Source organism: Dendrobium catenatum, unplaced genomic scaffold (assembly GCF_001605985.2).
Source record: "Dendrobium catenatum unplaced genomic scaffold, ASM160598v2 fragScaff_scaffold_932, whole genome shotgun sequence".
NCBI lineage: Eukaryota > Viridiplantae > Streptophyta > Magnoliopsida > Asparagales > Orchidaceae > Dendrobium > Dendrobium catenatum.
This window is the reverse complement of record NW_021319394.1, coordinates 286,859-304,647: the sequence shown is the minus strand read 5'-3', so window position 1 is coordinate 304,647 and position 17,789 is coordinate 286,859. Positions and strand designations below refer to the sequence as shown.

General features: G+C 35.6%; 1 protein-coding gene across 1 annotated transcript; it reads left to right on the top strand.

Moving 5' to 3' along the window:
* Positions 1-9,310: 9,310 nt before the first annotated feature.
* On the top strand, positions 9,311-11,796 carry LOC110102535 (transcription factor MYB98-like). The gene is made up of 4 exons (XM_020830904.1): positions 9,311-9,411; positions 9,535-9,661; positions 11,087-11,244; positions 11,322-11,796. The coding sequence occupies exons 1-4, from the start codon at positions 9,311-9,313 to the stop codon at positions 11,794-11,796; spliced, it is 861 nt and encodes a 286-aa protein (XP_020686563.1).
* The last annotated feature ends 5,993 nt before the right edge of the window (positions 11,797-17,789 follow it).

Here is a 17,789-nt window from a genome sequence, read left to right as displayed (position 1 = left end):
GGGCTAGAATATACGCGGCCATAGACTTAGAAATTTTCGTCTCAGCATTATACGGGAAGGAGGGGAAGGGGGGAGATAGCTGTGAAGAAAATTAACTTATGCATGGAGTTCAAGTATTTGCGAAAGAGGATACAATTATAATCTAGTGGGGTTTGGATTTAACATTTTTAATCAATATTTGAAAGCTGTTGTAAGCAATAAATTATCTTGTGCGGAGTTTGAATGAAAAAAATCGTCTGAATTGTGAGTGTACATATTGTATATAAAGAGTGTGTACACTGATTTAATATATATTATGTACAAATATACAGTCAGTGTGTGCATTCACATAGCCGGACGGTTTTCTCTCGTCCGAAATCCGCACAAGATAATTTATCATTGTAAGCAGTATTTGAAGCCTTAGTTAAAATATTATATTATTAAATTTCATTTGGGGTAGCTTTTTCATAGCTTTGCTTTTTAAAATGTTGTCACAATTTTATTTAGTTTTAATTTTCTTGTTGGTTTTTTAAAATTTTATGATAAGAAACATTTTTTAAAAATTAGATTTGATATAGTGTGGTAGCCATAAGATAGATGCTATTTAACCTTTTAAAAGAAAAAAGTTTTTGATATTCATACTATTTTTTTTTTAAAATGCTTTCATCATAAAAGCTCTACAATTATTTTTAGGGATATCTGCAATCATCTCAAATGAAATATTAGGCTTGGCTCTACAATTATTTTTCACTTTTTAGTCAACTAGTTAGTTAAGTTCATATCTTAATTAATATACATCTAAAATTTTATTTCCTCTAATTTTCATCCGAGTTACTAACATATCAAACATTTTTTCTTAAAATTTGGTTGACTTTAAGCACAAGGTTAAAACATGGACTTAATGATCAAAATTAGGGGTGTCAATTTTTGACACGACCCGAACTGACCCGGAAAATTCCGGGTTAGGGTCAACTCGGACCCGAAACGGTTTGGGTTTAGATTCAACAAATCAATCCGTTTTAAAAATCGGGTCGGGTTCGGGTTGACCCAGCAATCCAAAATTGACTCGAAATTGATACGAAAACTTCTATTTGACCCGGAAACTCGTTTTGACCCGATTTTGATCCAAAAATTGAAGATTTACCCGATTTTTTACCCAAAAACTAGCAATTTTAGATCAACTTTGGGTCATTCATGTCGGTTCGGGTTAACCCGAACCTGAATCGAGTCGTGTTTGGGTCCGGAAACTTGACCCGTTTTTAAAAACGGGTTGGGTTCGGGTTGACCCGAATAGTGCTGGGTCAGTTCTTGATTCGACCCGAATCCGACCCGTTGACTCGAATTGACACCCCTAATGAAACCTATAGATAGTTCATTGAGTGTTTTCAGTTGAAAAGTAAATATTCATTTTGCACCAAGTTTCGGAGAGTAGTGGTCTTAGGCTTACATATAGCTTTGGATGATTGTGGATCCTCTAGTAAATACATATTTACTTTCTTACCCAAAATAAATAAGAACCATAACTGTCGATGCCATTAATAAAAAATAATTTTTGTAATTTTTTTTTTCTCGTCATGCTGAAATATTAGTGCTGATTAATTAGATCTTGGCATGATCGAATTCTCTCGAGCTGACTGTAATGTAATTAGCATCTGCCGTTGATGAACAACTAAGTTTTGATCTTGTTTAAGATCTCTGTCTGTAGGCTTTATTACTTGTTAAAGTGTATTAATGAACTGATTTTTGCATAAAAGCTTAGCATTTGTGGAGATTAAAAGCCTCCATTAAGACATTTAATTAGCAGAATTAAGCCTAATTGATGTTGTAAATTAATTTTTAAGTTGAAAGTGGGCATTCATTTCTGTGGAGGTTTTTGATGTTGAATGATGGCATTCATTTAAGAGATTGAATGACATTCTTACTACCAAATTTCAGGGAAGGAGCTATGTCCACTCTCTTTTTAACTCTGTAAATTTTTCTCCTTTTTTTAAAAGATCGTTTAGCGCCGTGATTTAAGAGGTTTAATCACGCCGTCAAGTGCCTTTTCGGGATGGCACCAGATGGATACCCCGTTCAAAAAAAAAATGTTACTTTGCTAATAATATAAAAAAGGGCATGTGATTTTTAGTTAAATAAAATCTTCTCTCAAAAAAAAAAAAAAAAAAATCTCTGAAAGTCCCACCACCATTTTATTAAAAATGTCTCCATGTCACTAAGCCTATAGTATAATCCTTAATTAAGCTTAATTAATCTTTAAAGATTAAGATAGAGTAATCAGAGAGCTTAACAATGAAAGGTAAGTGGACACCTGTATTCATCTAGGTCAAGTCAATCTCATCTTATGTGAGTCTAAAACGGGTTCAATAAATTACGGATTGTGGATTAATTTGAATGTTTATAAGTCTGATCTAACTCACAAAGCTTGAAATAGGTTCATGTATTGGCTTGGGATGCTTTGGGCCAAATTAGCTTATAGTGAACTGTGCGACTCCATTTAACTTATAACACATTAGTAGGTCAAAGTCTTAACCCTAAGGCCTCATTTAGGCCAATTTTTATCTATTTTGTAAAGCTGTTGTAGAGAAAATAATTTTTTAAAATTATTGAAGAAAGTAACTTTTTAGTGTTTTTTTTTTAATAGTGAAATTTTTGTTGACAAATAGAAATTATAGTTACAGTCTAAAAAAATAAAGTAGTGAGAAAATTATCACATACGAAGCCTAAATTATTTAACGATTGATGAATTAACACGCACCATCCCATATCCACATTTTGCATTATTGAATAGTTGCAACCCAAACAGAAAGAGATTTCAGAAAGCCATTAATAAGCTTACAATCATCATCACTGCTTGGACCTTGGAGCAACCAAGCCTCGCTCATCCACTTCAATAATCTTTAGCCAGCATTGCTTTGAGGAGTCTTGCATACGAGAATATTCGTGGCAGTAGAGAGATTTATGGTTCAGCATCCTAGCTTTGTAAAAGGATCCAACACACAAATAGATAAAAAGATGGGTACAATATTCATAAGAGACACAAGAATTTTTAAGTGAAAAACCTTAAAGAGGGAAAAAATCATAGGGCCTAGCTCAGTTTATGAATCCACTAGTATTAGTGGTTGGTTACAAATAATATCCTTACTCGAGGGAAGGCATTGGCTCAATATAAAAAATACACATTATATTGCTTGGTTGGGGTTGGAAGAATCTGATGATATGAGAGCTACTCTCAAGTGAGTGTTGGCATGTTCATTTGGTTGGTAGGATCGTAGTCGACGACGAAGGCCTGAGGGACTGTAGTCGGCAGGTGATGGTGGTCGGAGAGGTTGTAGTCGGTGGGTGACGGTGGTTAGAAGGGAAATAGTTGGGCGACGGTGGTCAGAGAGACCATAGTTAGCGGGTGACGATTTTCGGAAGGACCATAATCAGCGGGCGATGGAGGTTGAAATGATCGTAGTTGGATGACGGTGGTCGGAGAGACCTTAGTCAACAAGCAATGGTGGTTGGAAGGACCGTAGTCGATAGACAACGATGATCATATGAATTTTGATGCCGATAGCATTAGGGAAGAGTTCTGACGATAGTCGGAGAATGGGCGGAAGTTCAGTTGTGATCGGTGGTCGGGAAGAACTCCGGAGGTGGCAGTGCTAGTTGGAGAGTGCAAGAGAGCTCTTAAGATTTCTCGTCTTCTCCTCCCCCATTATGTGAAGAATGTAGGGCTATTTTTTTTTTTTTTTTTAGTGGCATGACTAGTAATTATGGAGAATATCAAGGTTATGGAGAAAATCAAGGTTATGTTGGGAGTGTTCCATCTGATGACTTGTATTAGTTCTCTTTAACTTTGCCTCATGACAAGTATAGTTTTGAACGAATCGTTGAATAACTTCTTCGCCCCCTTCCACGGCGTTCCTTCCATCTGTCAGATCCGAAATCACAACCCCTCGCCCTTTGTTTGTTCAATCAGAAGTAACAACGATGTTGGAAGCTTGTTCATTGCGAAGGTAGCCATCTTTCTTTCATGCATGCGCTTCTTCAGTCAAATCCTGTATCCAAACAGCCCAAAAATAGATGTGGGTTTAACCATTGTGATAAGCAGTGATTAAGGCTTCGTTTGGGACGGCTTTCTTCCTGCTTCTTAAAATGGCTTTCTAATTAAAAAGTTAAAATTTTTGTACTAAAAAGCCGCTTTAAGAAGCATTAAGAAAGTCGACCCAAACGAAGCCTAAATTACTAAAATTTGTAATGATTTACAAATTAAAATCATTGCGCTTTACTACTAAAACAACAAGACTTTGTTCAATGAGACAACCATTTTAGGAATATTTATGATGAAAACTATAATAGTAAATCTACCGAAGTTTGTTCTTTTCTTATATTTATGAGGTAATTCTCTGCTCTAGTCCTGGTATTCAATACTGACTCCTTCACCATTGATTTGTTATTATCAACCCCTTTTATTCTCATTGCGAGTGCCAGCCTCCTATAAAAACTTCATTCGATACTATAAACTCTTAATCTTTATCATAAGAAGGGGGAAAAAAATACAATTTGAATCTTTAAAGAATTTAATCAAATTCATCAAATAGACTATATTAATATATCATTCTCAATATAATCAAAACCATAAGGACCAAACTCAACCTCCCATGAAATATTCCTTACATGGACCGATCATAGTTTTATAAAAATTTCCTTAAAATTGTTGTGTTATAATTGTTTGATTCAAATTCTTCCATATCAATACTAGAATCCTATTTGTAAGATTTTTTATGTGTGGAATCTGATTGTGTTGATTAATTGGATTGTTTTGTCGCCTCAGACCTCAAATTTCTCTTGCTCACTAGGGTGTGCGGGGGGTGGGTTTACTCCCTGCTTGGTTTGGGTGCTTTGGGTGAAAAAAAAAATTTCCCGCACAACGCTCCATCGCTATGTACCCAAGCAATCAAGTGCTATATGCCCGAACGCCCCAACGTTGTGTTCCAGAGTTCTCAAAGCTGAACAACAGAGAGCATAGTGCCACAACGGCATAAATACGACACTGCAGCGTATCAAGACATAGGTTCAAGCGCCGTGGTGCTTCAAATTGGCATCGCAACCCTGGGAGACGGACTAACCGGTTTTCTTTCTCATTTTTTCTGAAGGGATGTATGCCTTGGGGTTATTTACTTGATTTTCTCTTGCATTTTGAGCGTGAGATATTGGACAACGGTGCATCAAAGAAGATAAGCAAGGAGATAGTGAGAGAGAAGAGAGATTTGTACTTATTTGTCACAATTTTTATAGTGAATTTTTTGGTGTTGTGTGGCTCCATATTTTTTTTTCCCTAATTTAGATTTTTCCATGTTAAATCCTGGTGTCATTTACTTTATGTTGCTTTTATTTTCTTACTTTTTTCATCATTGTGGGGTTTATTTATCATCATCTCCAAGAAGATTTCCAAGATTCCCGCAAAATATTAAAAAGAGTGAGAAAGAGTTCTAATGAGAGGAATTCTGAGAATCTGATTGCTAGCACAAAATGCCCAAGATGATCATACACATTCGACCCTAGTTGTAGAGCATTTTTGGTGCTACAAGGAAGCTACACATTAAATTTGTAAAATAAATAAATAAATAATATATGATAAGGTAGTTGTAGACATGTGAACATTTTAATTAGGACTCTAAGGCCTTCTTCAGCCGTTCGGCAAACAGGCGAATGGAGAGCCTTAGACGTGCCAACCAAACTCCTTTTTTTGCCGGCATTAAGTCGCTTATGAACAATGCGACGCCAATATTGGCGTCGCACTGTTCACTTTCGTCATTTCTTTCTCTCTATCGAACTACGTCTGAAAAAGGCGAGAAAGAAACGACGATAATTTTGGGGCAAAATGGAGTTCCACTGGAGATGAATCACGGCACTTTTTGATTTTACTGCATTTTGCAGTGAAAAATGAGAGTTTCGGTTGGAGATGCCCTAAGAAGGACTCATGGAAATAATGTCTATAGCGCTAAAAAGTACACCCAAACAACTCTATGTCTCTATGTGCAAGTGATAGGGAGTAATTGCTAACTAGACAAGTGAGGTTCTATGCCTTCAGAATGGATAAACAATTTGCTAATGAATTCATTGGCTCAGGGTACGTGTAGGTGAGCCACTCTTATTGATTTGGCAAGGAACCTCTCAGGTTGGGCGAATTATTATGTCCGGTCACCCAATCCAAACACGCCATATCACCCGAATACATTAGGTCCCGGTGTATTTTGGTGACGTGGGGCGTCTGGATTGGTGTCCGGACGAATCCGGACACCGAACGTAATACTTCGCCCTCAGGTTGAGAAAAGTAATTCCTTAAGATGTGGCGAGTGACCCCTCAAGCTGGCGTGAGTGTCTCTCAAGCTTAGTTGAGTGAACATGATGAATCTTTCGTAGGCTTCGTTTGTGACGGCTTTCTTACTGCATCTTAAAGCAACTTTTTAGTATAAAAATTAAACAACTTTCTAGTATAAAAATTTTAATTTTTATACTAAAAAGCTATTTTAAGATACAATAAAAGAGCTGTCACAAACGAAACCTTAGTGCAATTAGTTCGAGGACTCTACTAGTTTTACGTGGCAAAGTTCCTCCTCATTGTCTTTAGGGATGCTAATGATAAAAAAAAAAAAAAAAGTTGACACTGATCACAGCTTCAATCCTAGCTATATCAAGTTACAAATAATTCTCTAGTTATTTACATTTAATCAATATAAACATAAAATTTTAAATTTTATATAATAATTAATTAAAATAAATATTTGCAAAAAATTTCAATTTTGACATTATGTTAACTATATAAAATTAATATTCTAAATAATTACAGAATTAAAAAGATAAAAAATTTTCAAATTAAATATAATATTTATTGTTTCTTACATTATTAAATTTTTTTTAAGTAAAAAAAAGCATAAATCGCCACATAGACAACGACTTATCCACATGGATGCATGCCGATTTATTTCACATGGCTCGCGACTTAGGTTTTGTTTGGGATAACTTTCATACTATTTTTTAAACCATTTTTTTAATATAAATTTTTCTTGAATTAGAAATATTTATACTAAAAAGTTGTTTTAGAAATCAACAAAAAAACTATTCCAAACGAATCCTTTGTCCTTTTTCTAAATATATATTTTCCTCCCTCTTTTTTTCCCTAATTAATTTTTTATATAATCAGTTTTTAAATTTTTTTTCTTAATGAGGATTATGGATTGGTAGCTAAGGCCTTCTTGTTAAGGTTTCAATGAAAATCCAAGACCAATTCTCTGTACTCGTCCTCCTTCGTTCTCTTCTCCGCTTCTTTGCTTCTAATCTGAATTGGCAAATTATTGCGTCCGGTGTTGGATTCGTTCGGACATCAATCTGGTGTCGTCACGTCATCAAAATACATCGGGACCCAGTGTATTTGAGTAACATGGCGTCACTGGATTTGATGTCCGAACATCCGGTGACCGGACGCAATAATTTGTCATCTGCACTCATATATACATTCCTTCCATCTATAGATGCCAGCAGGCTATGTAATCGCTGATTATCATCATTAAAATTTCCTATGATTGCATCTCTTATTTGAATTTTTTTTTTCATTTTGAATGGTGAGCTATCAATCGCGTAGCATTTGGCTTGAAATCGGAACTCCGAAGAATAAGCCTTTCTCCTCTAATCAATCCTTTAATTCTGCATCAAGAATTACATTTTTTTTATTTAATGAAACCAATAAATTATTCTTAAGCTCTCTAAAACTATTTCCAAAAATAGTTTAATTTCAGCCAAAATTATCTTCAACCAACTAAATAATCCGACCCTTTTATGATTTCTCTCGTTTAACTAAGGTTTCGTTTGGGACGGCTTTTTTTACTGATTCTTGAAGCAGTTTTTAATACAAAAATCAAATTAAAATTTTTATACTAAAAATCTATTTAAAGAAGCAGTAAAAAACTTGTCTCAAACGAAGTCTTAGCAGTCACTTAGCAAATTTAAGTAATAGAAAAGCCTCAATGGAATTAGAGGTGTAAATGAGTCGAGCCAAATTCGATAATTTGGGCTTGAGAGCTTGAGCTTTATTTTGAGCCGGCTAGAAACTAAGATAAATTCACATACACATTAGACTCGAATGCAAGAACTTTTGATTGATATTCAAAGCTCCCAAGCAACAAATGAAGGTGAGTTACGTATAATTTTATACTTAAAAATCATAAATACTAATATATTTTAAGTGCATTCTATGTTAGTTTTGTTAAACGAACTGTCTGCAAAGTTAATGAGTTATGTCAGGACTGGCTCAAACTTAGCTCGTTATCTGATCGAGCACAACTCACGAGCCATTTATCGAGTTAAGCCCGAACTCCGAGCTAGTTCAAGAGTTTGCTTGATTCTCTTGCACCTCAAAATGCAGCAAGTGGGAAAAGGAAAAAAATAATAATAATCATACTCATCCCTTAAATTTAACAGAACCAATAGTATCCAACCACGTGCGAACGAGCCGCACGGTGGTGCTTTTCACAAGACCCTTCCAAATGGGTAAACGGTTGACCATGCAATCCAGTCAATTGTTATCCATCCCTTGACCCGGGTAAGTGGGACCCACCCTTCCACTTCACATAATCTTCCCCGCGCGCCCTGCCCTGTGTTGTAAAGACAAAGAAGAAGCTTAACCGTTACAATTACTATACCAATTAAATCTCGGATTAAAGCTCAACATCAACGGCTACCATTCCTCAAGTCTTCAATGCATGAAATTCTTTGCTCATAAAAAAACACAACACCCCCACCATCAGCTCCCCACATCCCAACCTCCCTCCTCCCTTTCTTCTTCTTCCCCTGATCGATCTCCTTCTGATCTCTTATTTGCTCCCCAGCTGCATGCTCAGCCATGGACTTCGATTCCTTCAAGCTTCCAATATCAAGTACTGTTCTAATGGCTTCACACACATCTTACAATATCCATCATCTCGACAATCCGTTCGATGTCAATAGCTTTGGCTGTTATAATATCGATAATAATCCTTTCATCGATGATGATTTATCCAACAACAATCTCTTCACTTCCTATGCAAACAGTTTCTCATCGACGTCGAATCGGATTAAGAGCAGCATGGATCAGATGCCTCTGTGTGTGCCGTCCATCCAATCTCCAAATGATCCTCCTGCTTCTCTTCCTCTTGATCATTTCTTTCTTAACCAGGCTTCCATGGTTCTTGGCGCCGAATCCTTCATGACCTTCAGGACCCAAGGAAACAGCCAAGATCATCAGCTCTCCTATGGCTCCAGTGATAAGAGTGTTGGAAGGTCATACAACCCAGCTGGATCAAGTGTTATGAATAATAAGTTTATGCCGAACAAGAGAAGAACTACTAATGGCATAATTCACAAGAAAGTCAATTTGATCAAAGGCCAATGGAGCCTTGAGGAAGACAAGTATGTTTGAATCTGGGTCTTGATCTATTTAATTTCGTATATCTGGTTTCTACTTTTTTATATTATTTGTATTTAATTATTATATAAGATTTGATAGCCCCACCATAATTTTTGACTGTGTAGATTATTAGTGAAGCTGGTGGAGCAATTTGGATTGAGGAAATGGTCTCACATTGCTCAAATGCTCAATGGAAGGATTGGAAAACAGTGCAGAGAGAGATGGCACAATCACCTCAGACCAAATATCAAGGTCAATTTCAGTCATTATCTTCTCATACATCTTTACATTTCTAGAGAGAGAGAGAGAGAGAGAGAGAGAGGAATCATATTGCAATTTTCCTCATTAACAAATGAATGATTAATAGAAATTCCTTATACACATAATAATTTTTATAAGGAATTTTTTATGTGAACAAATCTTTTGTTTATATCGATTACTGATCTTGAATTTTCTTGCATATATATCTATGGATATTATTTTATTTATTACATGCAATCACTAAAAGTTCATATAAAAAAGATTTAAAGAAATTAAATAATCGTTGCAATTAACTATGTAAATTGTGAGTTTTCGTGCAAGAAATGACAGATGTAATAAAGGGTGACTTTTGAAAGAATTTAGCACTATGAATTTAAGTGTAATAATGTGTTTAGCATTTCTTTTAGGAGATTTCTCAACCTAATAGGAAAATATATATTTGTTAGTTGTTAGCCATTAGAAAGATTTGGTCATTTTCTGAAGGAAAACTTTTATGTGAGAATATAATATTTTCGTATAATTTATTTCAAATTAGTTAATTATATATATATATATATATATATATTAATTTTAAAATAAATTTGATAATATTCAACCTCATGATATTCTAATATAATTGTTTTCCTTTATTTTAAGAATCTATTTCATTTGATATACTGATAAAATTTTAATATTTTATAAAATAAATAGTCATATTTTATATGAAAAAAATATATAAATTGTTTCATAGATTAGAATATTACGAATATAAATATAAAATGATGATTAAAGGTCTATTTGGGACAACTTCAGTATTTTATAAAGTTGATTATGAAATTGCTATGGAGAAAATAAATTAATTACTCTGGTTGTTAAAAATAATTTTCAACAACATAAATTTCTAAAAGCATCGAGAAAATAGCACGAAAACGATAGCTAAATAAAATTATGGTTGATTTCTGAAAAACGAGACAACAAAAAAGATGTTCCAAACAAATCCTAAGTTAGATGATAGTAAACTTTATAAATTTATTGTAAATTAAAAAAAAAAAAGAAAAACAAAAGAGACTCCTCTATAGGGAGTGCAATGCAGAGATTGATCATCATACATTTGTCATTTTCTAGTAAAGTTTTTTGGTTTTCCCCTACCTTCACATACTGAAAAACTGAATAACAGAAATAAATAGAAAGGCACATTTATATAAGGGAAGTTATGATAATGATAATTATAGTAAATAATTGCTTGTATTAACAAAAGCATCTCTATTAATTTTCAACTTATTACATTTTTAACTCCTATAATTCCTTATGCCTCCTTAACTTAATTCAGTTACATTTTCTTAAGAAACTTTATTTCAGCCAAAAAAATTCATGAAATTCAACCATTATACGTTTCATTCCATATATGCACATATTAATGGTGGCAGATGCTTGCAGAAGGACACATGGAGCGAGGAGGAAGACAAGATATTGATACAGGCTCACTCAGAGATAGGCAACAAATGGGCAGAGATTGCAAAGAGGCTGCCAGGAAGGACGGAGAACTCCATTAAAAACCATTGGAACGCCACCAAGAGAAGGCAGTTCGCTCGCAGGTAGCTAGCTACTGTGTATAAAAATCCCTTTTTTATTTTGATTGAAATTTTCAACTCATTTACACTCTTAATCTCAGGCGCTGCCGTAGCTCCAAGCATCCCAAGTCTGGCGCCGGCTCACTCCTTCAAGAGTACATCAAGAGCATCTCCCTCCTGAATCCATCGCCGGCCCCGGCAGCTGCTAACACTAATGAGAGTGCTGCTTCTACTGCAGAAGCTGCTCCTCCAATGCCGATGCCGATGCCATTGATGTCAGTATCTGCATGGGATGACGATTTTAGCGATATGGCTGAGGAGCTCATGATGCTTGATACGAAGAAGATGGAGTTGATGACTGATATGTGTGATGTTAGTTACCTGCTTGACCATTTGGGGTGTGGAGGAGAAAGCAGTAGAAGCAGTAGCAATGCGAGAGATCAGATGGAGGAATGCTTTTCGATGAGTAGTGAGGAGAAGGTGAAGAAGGAGATGGATTTGGTGGAGATGATTTGTGACCATCATAATAACAAGAGTTGTTACAGCAGTGCTTGCGATGACTTGCTGGCCGCTTAGTTACTGAGAATGATCTCACTCAACATGCAAATAAAGAAGAGAATGTTCAGACGGTAGATTGAATGAGTAGTGCAGGCTGTATTTGAAAATAATTTTTTTTTTGTTGCTTAGTTCACGGTTTTTTTTTTTAATTGTAACAGCTGGCTTTGGAAGTTGCGGCCGGTTGGTGCATTTCTTTTAGTGATCTTACATTGTATGGCTGCTTCTGATAAAAATAAAAATAAAAAGAAGGTCAATTATGATAATTTGAATTCATGGTGATTTAGATTAATATTTTTACAATCTGAAAGACAAAACTTACAGTGAAGGACTAAAATTGTTGATCCATGGTGATTAAACTAAAAATTTGATCGATCATGAGTGCACTCTGGTTAACAAATTATAGATTTTTAATTCAATATTGATCAAATAGAGTGGATTTTGAAGATTTGTGCCTCAAAAGATTACTCACCATCAAAAAGTTAATATTTTCGCAGCAGCTTATAGCAGTGATTTTAAAACCATCGTTATAGATAGATATAGACAACGGTTTTGACCGCTGTTAAATTCATCGTTAAAAAGTTGAAGTTTCCACAATATTTTATAGCAGCAGTTTGCAAACCGCCGGCTAAGGCACGGCCGCTCATAAATCTGTCATATTATTTATCTCCTCTTTTAATTTGTGCCCTAGCCGTTTCATTCTCCTTCTTGACCGCAAATTCGTCTTCGTAGATCTCCATTCGACGATCATCCACGTTGAATCAACCAGCCCTGATGCCGAAGCCACCTATCTAGATGCCGAATCCTACCTTCCTGATGCCGAATCCACCCATCTTGATGCCAAATCCTAACATTCTAATGCCCAATCCACCCTTTTGATGTCGAATCCACCCATTCTCCTTCTTGAAATGGCCATGATGATGGGCTATTTTTGGATTTTGAGGAGGAGAAAGAGTCGGAGGGGGAGGAAAGCGAGATTGAGAGGTTGATGCCAGCGTTGGAGGTGGTTCCGATTTTTGGTAAGTTTGGTTCCAATTTTTCATAAGTTTGATCCCGATGCTGAATTCTATTTTTCAACTGTTTATGCGCGTATGGATTAAAAAACATGGAATTGCCTTAGCATAAATGGGCATCGGCTTGCATTTTCAATTCATCATTATTGAAATAACAAATCTCTCATATTCTCTTTCCTAACTTATTGATTATGTGGAATCTCAGTGCCACTAAAATCCCATAAAGACTATATTTGATCATCCATATGTTTCCTTTCTGTTTTATGGCATTTGTAAGGGGTGTTAATTTTGGGTCATGGGTCAGGTTTGGGTCGAACCCCAAACTAAACCGACACTATTCAGGTCAACCCGAACCCGATCCATTTCAAAAAACATGTCAATTTTTCAGACTCGAACCCGACCCGCTTTGGGTCCGGGTTAACCCGATGCGACCAAAATGACCCAGGTCAAACAAAACATTGCTAGTTTTTGAGTAAAAAAATGGGTCCATCTCTAATTTTCAGGTCAAAAGTTGGTGAGTCTCGGGTTTCCGAGTCAAAAACGGGTCAAAATGGGACAATTCGGGTTAGTGGGTCAACTCGAATCCGACCCGATTTTTGAAACGGGGCGAGTTGTTGAACTCGACCCATTTCGAGTCCGGGTTAACCCTAACCCATAATTTTTGAGTCGGGTTCGAATCAAATTTTCATGTCATGTCAAATATTGATACCCCTAATTGATACAACTAGTGACTTCATCCCCATAAAGTAACTAAGAGAGAAATTAAACAGGCCTCGCCTTGAAGTTCCCATGGATATACAAGATGGAAATGAAGATGAGAATATATATGTATTCCTCTCATTCATCCTGTTACTCTAAGCTCTCTCTGTGTTATGCTACAAAAAAAAAATGAAATTTAGTTGCAGAAGAGCAAGTACTAAAGTCTAGCAAGTGCTAAAGTACTTGTAGATTTGTATGTTGTTAGCATTCACTCAATTATATTTGTATAATGTTTTATTGATATTTATAATTTGATCACAAAATTTAAATTTTTGCCATTATATTTTTTTAATCAATTCTACCACATTTAGCAGCATAAACAACCTTGAAATGAATTATCTTCTTCTCCCACCTCTAGTCCAAAATTTCCCTCGAGAAGCAACCGTAAGAGGTCTATCACGAGCCATTTTAAACTCATTTCCAAGATCTGAATATGACTCAGAATCAGATTCATATTCAGACGAATTATGCAACCAATCACCATGGGACCTAACATCCAATCCGGAAATACCTCCCACCTGGTACATCATAGTTTGGGATGCCATTAAGTTTACAGGAACATTAACCAAATTTTAAGAATTGACCAACAAGCCTTCCACATCTGAATTTACCACCTGTCCACACACATTTGTATCCACATTCATAGCACTATTCTGAAGCTGAACAGAATCACCCACAACACCTAAAACAGGCGAATCACCATCAACCAACCCACTAGGCCCCCTACCACACGCAGCAGAGACATGCGCAAAAACAACAGGAGTAGAAACCAAAATCTCAGTACCAATCGGCACCAGATCAATAGCCGGCAAAGCCTCAATCACAACCGTATGACCAAAATCGTCCACCACACACGAGGGAATAAAAGGAGTAGCATTAGGTGACAACACAATATCAGCAACATCTAAAATATTAACACCAGCATCTAGCACAACATTATCCTCCCTAGATAGAACAGGGGCATTCAAATCTGGCTTCCCGCCAGGGGATAAAACAGTAGCAACACCCATAAGATCCACATTATTGTCACAGTAATGAGCTAACGGCAAGGCAACAGTTAAAGACCCATCAATCCCATTAGTAACTTGCTCAGCAGGATCACACAATTCATCAGTTGAAGGCACAACCGAAAGGCCCTCCCCACCAGTAAGCAAAGGTTCACTAGAAACGGTCTGAACATGCTTACTACTTAAGGATAAATTGTTACCATTAAAGACAGGCTCAACACCCATATATATTTATTAAATGAATATATTAATGAAGTTTGATTGCCAAACACTTTCTACACTGTTCAACTCCTTATTTAGCTGAGTATTAGCTAGTTGATGTTCTTAGGATTCTTCCATTCTCAACATTTGATTTGGAGGATCTATAGGTTAAAGGATCGAGTTGAATTTTGTTAACATCAACCTAATCTCATTGATCCTATTAGGACATGGAGCTATGAAAATGAAGTTTAATATATCATTTGTAAGGAGATATTCCACTTGCGTAAACACAATTATTCCCTAGATCTCTACGTCCTTGTTCATATAGTATGTTGAGATCATAATATATTTTCATTATAATTCAACCAATTTAGTATGTATATTTGTAATCTTCATAAAACCATTCAAATTGGGTTCATAGGTCAAAAGTTCGACCATTGTAACTTTAATCCTAAACTATTGAAGTTGCTTAAAGACGTCTTATCTTTTTATTTGTTGTGGCAATCTTGTTAATTAGTTAATTAATCTTTATTGTTGCATCCTATTCGCAATGATAGAGAAATATAAAATTTCACGTTTTAGCTTTGTACTAAGATCCAACACATAATCAGATAAAAGAAAAGGTGTAGCATTCATAGAGACGGCAGAGTTTTTACGTGAAAACTCTTAAAAATGGAGAAAAACCACAGGGCTTAGCCCAATTTGAATGAATTTATTAGTATTTGCAATTGATTACAAATAAGGCCCTTCCTTGAGGGGGAAGGCCTTGGTTTGATATAACAAATATACATTATATAGAGTGCATTACATGGTGGGAATTAGAAGAATAAGTATTGACATGTTTGTTTGGTCGGCAGGACCATATATAGTTGGTGGGCGACGAAGGTCGGAAAGACCGTAGTTGAATGACGGTGGTATAAAGTTAAAGGACCCTAGTCAGCTAGTGGTGGAGGTCAGAAAGACCATTATATGATGACAGAGGTTATAAGGACAATAGTCTGGTAATAGAGGTTAGAAGGACCATAGTTGGCCGGTAACAGTTATAAGAAAGATCGTTATATGGTAATGGAGGTTGAAAGGACCATACCGTAATATAGCGATGAAGGTCAGAAGGACTATAGTTGACAAACGACAGTGGTCAGAAAGACCATTATTTATTGACAGAGGTTAGAAGAACCATAGTCTTGTGAGGGAGGTCGGAAGGATCGTAAATGGTAGGTGACGGAGGTCGAAAAGACCTTTTTATGTCGACGAAGTTCAGAAGGACCATAGTCGGGCGGGAGCATTGGTCAAAAATATTGTTATTGGGCGACGAAGGTCGGAAGGACCATAGTCTCGCGATGAAGGTAGGAAGGACCGTTGTCTGGCGTCGGAGGTCGAAAAGACCGTTGTCGGATGCTAAGTGGAATTTCAACATCAATCGGTGGATCGAAAGAAGTCCAACGTCTGTTGGTGGTCGGTTGTAAGTCCAATATTAGTCAGTGGTCAGGCAGAAGTCTGACATTAGTTGGTAGCCATATGTAATTCCAACAATAATTAGAAGTCGATGGAAGTCCAACATCAATTGGTGCCTGAAAAGAAGTCTGGCGTTAGTCGGTGACCGATCCGACAATAGTCCGACGATAGTCGATGGTTCAATGGTGGTCGAGGAAGAGTCTGATGTATTAATATGTCTAATTTCTCTCTCTTCCTTCTCATCCTTTTCTTCCTTGCTTCTCTCCCCTTACTTTCTCCCCTTCAGTGAAGAATGGGGAGTCTATTTATAATTTTCTGATATAGGCATGACCAGTAATTAGAAGAGAGATCAATGATAGGTTGGGAGTGGTTTTAATGGATGAACGATGTTGACCCCCTTGATCGTAAACCGTTTATTGGACATTTGAATGCTTTAGTGATGTCAGAATTTGACAATCACGGGCTTGTTGGATTTTTCTCGTCGAGCCGCTCGATTCGACTATAAGCATATCACGTTTGAAAACTGTTTAATCCAAATTATAGTTTGAACCTTCCAAATATGCTTCGAGTCTTTGATTTGGACCCATTTGGGCTCGGATTGAGTTGAATTTGGTGTCGTTCCGTTCTTTTTGAGACATTCAGTTCGACTATAAATTTGCTGAAATTAGAGTTCATATGATCCCGATTTAATTTCGAAAGTTCTCAAATCAAATTTTCCTTGAGATTCGTGCCCGATCAAGATAATTTTTTTGATGATATATCATTTATAATTCTATAGAAGCCCATTTTCCCAAATTCCTACTACATTCTCATTAAATTTGTCCAAATTTGAGACCTTCTAGTTCTAACCTATGCTAGCCCCAAACTCAAATAATATTGGATAACCAAGCCCAACCATCCCCTAACTTGATACTTGACCTCCTTCACCTTATGTTATATTCAAGGTGTTCAACTAGTTGTCTCAGTGTTTCCCTTAGTCAAACAATAAATATAAATATTACTTTCTAATATCTTCTTGATCATTTTATCTTCTTTTCAATCTTCCATTGTTCTTTTGATATCATATTTATCAATTATTATTTGAGAAGATTTAATTATAAAAAAATGCTAGTGAAAAGTTTTAGAGGAATTTATTATTATTATTATTTACTTTATTTTTTTGTCATTAAATAGCACAACATCTTGATGTTGAAAAAAATGATTTATATATAAAAGATAATAAAATATAACTCAAATTTTAATAATAAAATAATTATTTAAAATAACATCATATCAAATAATTAATGTAATTATATTTCTTTGGTTGATTCCTTATGATCATTGGGAGAAGGTCTTTCAATCTTTACTTTGAATGCTAAATGAAATGCCACTGAATTGGATGGTTGAGAGTGACACAAAAAAATATCTTTAATTTTTGTTTTTCCCCTATTTGCACAGCCGTTGATATATATATTCTAAAATCATTACTTTTTTTTAAAATTATCATACTTATATATATAATTTATTTATATTTTGAATTAATTTTGAATTGATTTGATATTATTCAGATCAAACTTAAAATTAACTCGAAGATTGGATA